The sequence below is a fragment of the Geospiza fortis genome, unplaced genomic scaffold, assembly GCF_000277835.1.
Source record: "Geospiza fortis unplaced genomic scaffold, GeoFor_1.0 scaffold111, whole genome shotgun sequence".
Taxonomy (NCBI): Eukaryota; Metazoa; Chordata; class Aves; order Passeriformes; family Thraupidae; genus Geospiza; species Geospiza fortis.
In genome coordinates this window covers 5,019,378-5,029,565 of record NW_005054321.1, presented here as the reverse complement: position 1 = coordinate 5,029,565, position 10,188 = coordinate 5,019,378, and the positions used below count along the sequence as shown (strand labels likewise).

Here is a 10,188-nt window from a genome sequence, read left to right as displayed (position 1 = left end):
AAAGAGAGGTTGTTCCATTCCTCCAGTAACTTGTGTGGCCTTCCTCTGGTCCCACTCCAACAGGTCCATGTCTTTTCTGTGCTGAGGGCTCTGGAGCTGAACACTCAATTCCACAAAATGAAGCGCAGGAAATTCCATTTAAATGTGAGAAAGACACGCTGTAAGGGCAGTGAAGCACTGGCAGATTGGCAGGAGAGGGTGTGGAACCTCCATCCTTGGGGATGCTCCCTTTCTGTCTGTGCTGCTGCTGCCTCCTTGTAGCAGTTTGCAGTGGCACAGCAGGTGGAAGAAAGGAAGGGGTGACATCAGTGAGAACCAGATTCCAGGGGAGCTGGTGTGTAGAAATGCTTTATCAATACATTATCTCTAGTTGCATTCCTCTATGTGGAGGGAATTGCTTTTCCTGCCAGTCCTGTGGAGCCACAGCTGTAACAAGGAACATTTAGTTACATTGTTAGGAAGATGAAGGTTGCCTTTATGATTGCAGGCTCTTGGCTGTGAGCATTTAATTAATGTAATTGTGACCTGACTTTCCAACTGGTCATTTAAAAGCTTCTAGTTGCTTGTTCCCTGTGTGATGTAAGGATCAACCTGGATGCATGATCTGGGAAATGCTGGGTGTCATTTTATATGTATTTATGATCTGTTAAAAGCATCCTGATCATATTAAAATCATTCAGTGATTATTTCTACTCAGCAATTACTACAACAGTGTCTTTGAGCTCCAAGATGGGAGAAGAGTATTAAAAGCCTGCATTGATGCACTTTAAGAAATTACTTATTTTCTATGACTCATTGGCAATATATTGGTATTTTTAAATGATCTGATATTTCTTTAGTTAGAAAACCAAAATGTCAGTGTTAAACAAATGAAAGAATCCAGTTGTTAAACTTTAATGTGCCTTTATGCAAGGACTGATTGAGTCTGTAGCTAGCCAGTTTCATCACGGAGGAAAAGCCAGTGCACCCATCAGCCCTTGGGGTAATGACTTGAGATGGGCGCCTGAAAGGCTGCCAAAAAGCAGTTATTGAAACAAAGTTTGTACATCTCTAGATCATTGGAAATTTTAACCTAAAACAGTGTAGTATTAATTCTGAATATTAAAGGTCTTTGCACGTGTGTTCTGTGTGTCTGCAACTTTTTATTGCTGTAGTCTGTCAGGTTTTTCTGCATTTTCCTTCATGGTGCAATGACAGATAACTGGCTTGGTAATGGACATGCAGGTAAGTGTGGTGCAGTTTCTTAGATAATAATTTTACAAAACTTTATGACTACTTGATGACTTTATAGAGGGCATTATTGACTTAACTGCAGAACATAGTTAAGCTAGGCTGTTCAGTTTATATCAGAATGGACTGCTCTGTATGTATTGTTAATTTTCCAGATTGGGTTAGCCTCAGCTGAAGGCACAAGCTTGGATTTAACCTAGTTAGGGAGCCAAGAAGGAAAAATGGTGTCTTCGTGCCATCAGGAATTGCTTAGGCTTCTACTAAAATGGACACAAGATGTCACCTATGCACTATTTCTTTTAATGAATGTGGATCTGCTTTCTTATTTTTCTATTTAAAAATTTTTCTTGGGTTTGTTAATCTTCTCAAATTTAGTTCAGTATGCCTTTTACTTGCCAACAGAAGATTTTTTGGTGAAAAATACAGCTTCAGTTTGAGACCAGAACTTTGAAGTACAAAAATCCTCACAGGAGGGATTAAGATAGTGGTCTTAAGAACTGGTTTCAGTGAAATAATTTCTATCTCCCCAAATACTAAGGGTGAAAATTGGGAAGTGTGTTTTGGACACAACAGAGTGTCAGATAACTGCATGTCTTCAGTCTGCCTCTGCTGTTCTTATCTTCATCTGTCTCCAGCACCCAAAGACTGCACCAATATCTATAGTATTCCATATAGAATTAATATTAGCATTTATTAGACCACTTCTCTGGCTCCCTGGTAGACAAAACTAGTGATCATGCATCTCTGGCTCCCTGGAGTGAATTGTGTCAAGGCCTGTCCATGACTTTATACTTACACTTTTCTGTGGGGAAGATAACTAAAAATTTTTGAAAAGCATGCTGGAGCTACCCATACATTATACAAATTTTACACTGATTGTGTTGATTTGTATATTTTTAAAGAGGTACTTATTTTTTTTATCTGCATACAAAGTATTGATTAAAGAAGAATCAGTTTTTTTATATACAAGTGTGGTTTTTCTTAAAAATAAGAGGGTTTTTACTTGTTTTGAGTGACCTTTGTTGAAATTCAGAAGATAGAGTAGGATAGCTAGGCCTCTACTCCTAAGTCAAATGTGTTCAGTTATTAGATATTGCTTTCTTTCTATGTAAAATAAAAAGGGTTTTAATAAAACCTCTAAATAAGGTTGTTGTGTGGAGAGTCAGAGTGCACCGTGGGGCTTGTGAGAGGCTGGATTGATGTAAAATAGCAGCACCCCTGAAGGGATGAGTTTTAACCTCTTTTCCAAACCCAGGAGCTGGTTACAGCATTCAGCCAGTTCCTGGGAATGTTGCTGGTGCAGCCTGCCCTCAGCTCACAAATCAGCAGATGGCTAAAGCAGTGCTTTGTGTTTTTTCACTAGAAACAATCCAATCAGCTAATGTAGAGTCAATGTAAAGAAGTATTTGAAACAACTCCCTCAGCTCCTAGTGTGGAGCACAGGTCACTCCAAGCTCTCCCAAGGCAGTTGATGCCCTGCAGTGGGGATTGAGGGCAGCACCTTCCCCTGTGGGGCTCTCAGGAGGATGGGGACAGAGGTGGCAGCTGGATGGGTAACACTGCATCTGGCACATTTTGGGTGTTTGGGTTAGTGCCCTGAAAGGATTGTGGCCCAGGGCTCACTGCTGGAGGTGTGGGTAGAGCAGAGCTCCCTGCAGCTGCTCTTTCACTTGGCACAGGTTGGAGCCCTTTGCTTTGGCATGGTCCTGCAAAGGAGAATGAGCAAGTAGGTTCTCCCCCTTCACTTTCTCAATAGTTTTTGAACAGATCCAGGGCATGTATTGGAAAAGATTCTGGGGCAATCTGAAAGGACTTCAGTGATGTACCATGCTTACAAACCACTTCTGAAACATAGCTCCTCCTGCCTGAGTTTCTTGTGCTTCTGTGAAAGTAATGGTAACTTTGTCTTTTTTAAACGTTGCAGTTGCTGATGATTCCACTCATCATGTCAGTACTTTATGTGTGGGCCCAGCTGAACAGAGACATGATTGTATCATTCTGGTTTGGAACAAGATTTAAGGTATGCCAGACAGTGTATTGGAAAGATTTCTGCCCATAAGGTGCATGTGTAGTGGGTGAGGGGCAAAATAGAAACATTTTCTCTTATAAAATGTATCTTGTACTGTCACAGAGAATACTTCTTGAGATGCGGCAAAGAGAAAGTTCGTAGTCTTCCATGTGTTGTCATTCATTGTGTCTCTACTGAAAAGATGTCCTGGCAATTCATTGTTCTGAAAAAAAGGAAAAAATTCCTGATAAACTATAGCCTGGATAAAAGCTGAATGTAGTGACAAAATGTTGATATTTTAAATTGGTTGTTTTTTTTTTTTCTGTGTGACCTTGGCTATTTCTGTCAGATCTTGTAGAGAAGATTCTTTTGATAATTTCTAGACCTTTTCAAAATCAAAAACTTTAGGACTTTGTTCCAGATGCAAACTTGCTATGGAATATAGGGTTCAAAAGGCGCGTTTGCTTATAATGTTTGAATGAGTATGTTTTGTCTAAAAATGTTAGTGGTTGCTCAGTTTGGACTGACCTTTTTGGGTTGGATCTGCTTAAGTTAATAGATCAGGACCTGTGTAATGCCTAAATCATTGAGATTATGATCATGCTTATTAGTGCAGTGAGAAGTTGAGATCCTTGACTTGTACTTACTCTCTCCACTGCATTCTTTTCCAGGCCTGTTACCTTCCATGGGTTATTCTGGGATTCAACTACATCATTGGTGGATCGTATGTATTTACTCATATGGCCAATTTGAAGTTACAAAAGCTTTTACAGCTATTTAACTTGCTGCTGAATTTAGGAGTAATATTAAAATAAGAAGGTTAAAGCTGTAAATCTGACTGATAATGCCCTGTTCACGTGGTGATCATTTAACATAAAAGCAAAGAGGAGAAGTGCATGTGAGAACTAGAGAATAGAATGGAGGTGAGGGGAGAGCAATGAGAGTTTGGTGTATTTTCTAGTAACTCCATGCATTAGGCCTTCTCCATACTAAGAAAGTAACACACACACTGAAGAAAGATGTCATCCCCTGGAACCAACCATTATTACTGGTTTTAGAAACAAGTTTAGCTTGACTCTGATAGAACTGTTAATTCTTTCCCCACAGACTTGTCCAACCTGGTCTTTTTTTTTAGTTTGTTAAACAAGGGAAAATGGCAATGAGCCTACAGTGTGCCATATTAGCACTTACCCCTTGATGCAGAAATCCCCTCTGTGCACAGTGTGGGCCCCCTCACTGGGGCCCTGCATTGACTGGGGCCTCTTGGTGCCGCTGTAACATAATTAGTGACAACAACAAGTTTGTGGTTGAGTTATAAAAGGAGGAGATAATACAGCAAAACCAAATTCCCTTTTCTGGCTGTGCCTCCTACTGACTCATCTGTCACTTGTGAAAACTGCCTGCTCTTAGCTACCTGCTGTTTCTATGCATGACAGAAGATACTCAAGGGCCTCCAGTCAGCAGTGCTTTCACAGAACTGGGAACAAAACAGTTCAGTACAGCAGGAGACAGGCTGTCCAGTGAAAGCAGCAGTAACTTCTCTGGCTCTGCAGATGATTATTTTGGGCACTAATCGCTATACGGTCTAATTCCCCAATGTAAACAAGTATTTAATTGTGTTTTCAATACAGAATGTAGAGGAGGCTGGGAAGGGAGGGTGGAACAGACTATTGATGTGTTGGCACAGGAGGTTAGCCCTTCTAAAGAAGTGGCTGCAAAATGCTGAGGGAGGGGAAATTTTCTGTGTGTCACAACCCTGGCAAAGCCTGGTGGCAGGTGAACAGAAGATTGTCACTCATTTATTTTCAGAGAAGACAGCATGTGAAACCATTCTTTCTTTTGCTTTACAGAGTCATCAATGAGCTGATAGGAAATCTGGTTGGACACCTGTATTTCTTCTTAATGTTTAAATATCCAATGGATTTGGGAGGAAGGAATTTTCTGTCCACACCTCAGTTCCTGTAAGCTGACTTGATTCTTTACATCACTATTTGTTTAGTCCAGTTTTTTGTATGGTTCATCAGACATATATATGTTGGGATCATAAAGTGTAAAATACTTTGCCAAGTCTGCCTTCTACAGACTCTCATACTGACTGAGCTAGTGAGTCATAAAAAATGTTGAGTTTCTTGTAAATGGCCCATGTAAGAGTTCTTTGTTGCCCTTTGGGATGGCTTATGCCTTTACCCACTCTTAAGAGTGAGAAGAAATGTCATAGTTCTGCTGTTGAATTGACCTGTAGTAAAGAGAACTCCCTAACAATTATCAGATGGTATATAAAAGAAGTTTTATCCTATAAATGATCTGTTTCTGTATCCCTATGTATAGTTATAGTAGCTACCAGTTCAGCAATGTTTAACAATAATAGTCAGTTGTAGACTTGTGCAGGGCTATAAATGATTCTGCTTTGCAGTCTATATCAGTCACCCTCATTGGGACTGCAAGTCTTGGTTTTTGAAGAGCTTTTTCTTGGGATATGTTCATTGTTCTGGCATTGAAATACTATGATCAGAAGCTGAAGTCTGTAGTTCAGTTGCCCTTGTCCACATAGTTTTGGGCTGCAAATACTCCTATATCAAACTTTAGTCAGCCAACTCAGTTAACCCTTTTTGTAACAAAGTGTTGAATTACAGTTATACTTTCTGTACAAGTTTCAATGAATAGGAAGCTTTATATTCTAATTCTGTGCTTGCAAGTCCATCTGGTAAACCTAATTTTCCATAAAGATTAGAAGACGAGGTTGTTTTTAAAAATGTCTTTAAAGGTGGTAACAGCTCTGGAACTGCCCTCAATATTGTTGGTTCTGTGCAATTCTCTTGTTACCATACACATCCCAGAGATGGAAGTTTCCCAGTATTTCCATTTGTCAGTGTGCTGAGAGCTTAGATTTGGAAAGAATTCTCTGAAATTCTGCTGGGAAAGCCACTTTTATTACAAAGTGTATCAGCTAAGAGGAAGTGCATGGAAAAGTAGAAAGCACAGCCTTGGCATTTCCCTGCAAGGTCCAGCTGTTTCTCTGACTCTCCTGCTCTGGTTTGTTCTAGTTACCGCTGGCTGCCAAACAGGAGGGGAGGAGTGTCGGGCTTTGGTGTCCCTCCTGCCAGCATGAGAAGGGCTGCAGAAGATCAGCAGGGTGGTGGAAGACACAACTGGGGCCAAGGTTTCCGGCTAGGGGACCAGTGAAGAGTTCCTGCCCTTGGAAATCAGCAATTCTTCGGTGTCAATTGGACGTAGAGCCGACCGTTCCTGGTGCAGAGCATGCTTAAGAACTGAGCTCTCTGCAGTACTCTTGGATTTAACTGATTAGAAAGAATGTTTCTGGTTCAAGAGCCAATTAAAAACTCCAGAAGGAAAAAATGTAGATCTTGCTCCAGGTTAGCCAGTAGTGTCCAGTGTGATTCTGCCATTAAAAATAAGCCTTCTTTATACAGTATTGTCTGTCACAACAGGATCCATTGGCTGTCCTGTTCCATGATGTGATGGAACAAGCTAGTGGTATTCTATCTTGCCTGGTATGTTAAAAGCTTTGTTGACCACAGTAAAGTAAGAATCTAGTGTGAGGCAGATGTCTCAAACAAGCCCCCAAGTTTAGGAAGCTGACTTTTTCCATAGCTGTGCTTAAGTCCCAGGGTCTTTGGAAACATTATTTAAGTGATATCTCTCTGATGCATTCATAAAGCAAATTGCAAATGTTGCATTTCTGTTATTAAGCTGTGTTTTGAGCAGAGCTGTTTCTTGCCACGCAGCATTTGTCCTACCTGTTACATCATGGGCTGGGCAAGGCTAAGGATTAGAGGGCTTTTGTTGAAATGGCAATAACAGATATTATTCACAGAATTGAAATCTCTGAACTTTTCATGGCATGTTACAAAGCTTATTCTGGTGAAACTGAAGTCTGGTATGTTTTTTTCCCCCCCAAATCTGAATTCTTGGCTTCAAGGTTTCTCTTTTGGTTGCCAAATTGGATAGCATAAATACTGCTTAAACTAGAAAATGTAACATTGTTGTGGTTAAGGGCACTGACTGCAGCGTTGTTTAACCGAATCTTCAGCTTTATCTTAAAAGCTTTAAGACGTCTAAGAATCAAAGCTGGAAATAATCTTTTGCAGGGTGAAGATACAATGTAACAGGTTACTGCAGGACCTTCATTGTCAAATAAGAAATTACATACACTGTTTATTAGCATCTGTACTATTTTTGGTAAAAATGTTTGACATGGAAAAGGGAATGATTCTGTACAGCAGTTTTCCTTGCACTGGGTTCCCATGGGCAGAGCATGTGGCTAAGATCCAGGAAGCTGTAATGCCAGCTTGTTACTGACTCACTGCATGCTCTTGAGCAAACTTCTTACTTATCTCAGTTTTCCCAGCTGTAAGGAGGACTTGTGCATGTCTCACAGCATTCTTACAAGACAGCTGTCCCTGACTCCCTAGGTGGGAGCTGCTAGTGAGCAAGTAAGGCTTAGGTTTACATAAATCCAACACTTCAGCTAGGAACACAATTACTCTAACCTTAGCCAAGACTAAGTCAGAATGTAGTTGCTCACTTTTTGTTTTGTAGTCAGAGGAGGACGAGTGTTGTCACTAGGATAAATTTCAAGTCTGATGAATTGTCCTTTTGCATTTATCTCTTGTGGGGCACAGAAAGCTGTTCTGCCCCAGCTTGGGTATCTCAGGTAACTGTAAGTAGGTGAAGTGAATCTGGGCTGATACATTTTTATTACTACTTTGTTTCTTCACTAAACTTGGGTTCTGAAGGTGTAAAAACTTGTAAATACTAGGTGATGCAAAGCTGAGTGGAAAATGAGCAGTTAGATGAAATTAAAAAGAAATGCATGTTCCATGTCTTCACTGCAACTCAGTTAAGTTGATTTGGCTTGTGGAGAAATGTAGAAAACTGGTAAGGATTATACTGTGTGCTTAAGTTTTACAGGAACTTGGAGTTTAGAAATCACCTGCCATTTTTGTCTGTTTGGGGATGAGTTTTAAAAATGGTCTTGTCTCTTTCTTTGTGTAAAATGGTAGGTAGAAAAGAGGAGTGCAGTGTTGTAAATACAGATTTATCCTTCACCAACAGCTGTTATTTGATGTGGACTTGAATAGTCTGAGAATCATCATTTTGAGTCTTTTTAGTCATAGGAATTTCATAGTCTCCAAAGCATTTGTCTTCATTTTGAGTCAGGACCCAACTTCTAAGTGGAGATGCAATAGTTTGTGACTCAGCTAAACCCCTGGCACACTCCAACTGCAGAATATCTCTGTACAGAGGGCCCAAAGGAAGGCTTCAGTGAGAGAAAGCTCAGCAAAAGGCATTGTCCTGGCCCACTGCACTGCATGGGGTCTTGCTTTCTAGTATGTCCTCCTTCTCTAAATTAAGAGGAAAAAGTTTGCAAGGAAAATAGACTTCTTATAAACCTTGATTATCTTCTGAGCTGCTTCAGGTCAATTTACTTTGTTTATGGAAAATTCACTTCAGAATTCCATATTACAAGTTCAGTTTGTTTGTTTCTCAGTTTGTCACTTGACCTGAACTGCTGTTTGTCCTCCCACATACATTAATAATGGCAGTCTCTTGTTAAAATGAGTACCTCCTTTCTTATTTTGTACAGATAATTTCCCTTTTTGTAATCAATTTTTGTTGGCAAAGTTTTAAATTAAAATTTTAATCTGTGTTACTGTCTTTGTTTTGCTAAATCATATTTCAGCTTAAGACAAGCCTTGTGATCTGCAGGTCCGTGGGTATTGTCTGAGAGCTGCACTGTGACACCATCTCCTGCTGTTGATAGAAGTACTCACAAAATGACCTGCTTTTAGGTGGGAGTCTTGTCTTCTCTGATCAGTAGCAAAATCATAAAGGCATTTTCTTTGTCTCTTTCTACACCGTGAGTTTTGACAGACTGTGTCCTTCTGGGCTATTACCATTTTACAGCTGTTTTTTATATACTTGATTATCAATTCTTTGTCATCTGGGAGAAAGCATCCTTCTACCTACCCTCAAACTTTGTGGGATTGATACAGATCACTTACTTTTCCAGAGGTAAGCTTGGAATTCTGCAGTACCCTCTCTGTCCAGACTGATGTGCACAGCTGCCAGAACTCCTTTTGAGGCTTTTACTGTAGCTGATTTGGTGATGGACACATTGGGCATCCTCTGACTCTTCAGCCCTCAGCGTTCATCTGACTGCACTTTTCCTGTTTGTTACCATAGTAGCATCAAAGAAAATCATGGACTTGGTACATGAAGCACTGTATGAATTATTTGTGCTCCTTGTCTGGACAGGCTGGGTCCATACTAAGCAGAAGAGCATGACAAGTGTGTGCCTTTTGAGTTTGCTCCAGCTGCATAAAGAGTCAGCAGAAGAGCCAAGAATACGAAATCAAATGCTTCATCTGTCATTCCTGTCACTTCATCTTAGCAACAGCTCCTCTCTCAGCACAGCTCAGTGATGTGGTGTTCCAGTGACTTAATAAGAAATAATCTGTTGTCATCCAATGGTTGCACTAGGAAAACTGAGAGTCTTTCATTTTCAGGGGAGCATGTTGTTTGCACCGCAACATGAGATTCTTTCTGTGTTTATGTATTGCTGTGTGCCTTACCAGGGAGGCAGATTGCTTTGCCTTGGTGGTTCAGGTTGTGAGCTGGAGAGATACACTCCAGTTTACAGTTTGAAGCTTCTGATAAACAAGTCACTTTGTAATGACTTTGTTATCCTGTTCTGCATCCATAAATGAAGATGATTCACACTCTCCCTTGTTCTGTGCTAGACTTAGGATGATGGATCCATCTGTACTTGTATAGTATGACAGAGCACTAATTTTGGTAAAGGTGTTCTTAGCATTGCTATTGCCTGCACTAGTAAATGGATTTTCTTGTTCTAAGCATCCCTAGATACTTATTTTGCCATGGATGATAGTAACAGTGTGAAGTTCAGAATTAAGTCTGTTGTCATG

At 40.3% G+C, this 10,188-nt stretch overlaps 1 protein-coding gene across 1 annotated transcript in view; it reads left to right on the top strand.

Moving 5' to 3' along the window:
• The window catches only part of DERL1 (derlin 1), a 14,493-nt gene extending 7,032 nt beyond the window's left edge, over positions 1-7,461 (top strand). The window contains exons 4-8 of the mRNA XM_005420700.3: positions 1,198-1,224; positions 3,155-3,250; positions 3,910-3,962; positions 5,089-5,199; positions 6,283-7,461. Of these exons, the coding sequence (XP_005420757.1) occupies positions 1,198-1,224; positions 3,155-3,250; positions 3,910-3,962; positions 5,089-5,199; positions 6,283-6,421 (426 nt within the window). The 3' untranslated portion in view covers positions 6,422-7,461. The remainder of the gene's footprint in view (positions 1-1,197; positions 1,225-3,154; positions 3,251-3,909; positions 3,963-5,088; positions 5,200-6,282) is intronic.
• The last annotated feature ends 2,727 nt before the right edge of the window (positions 7,462-10,188 follow it).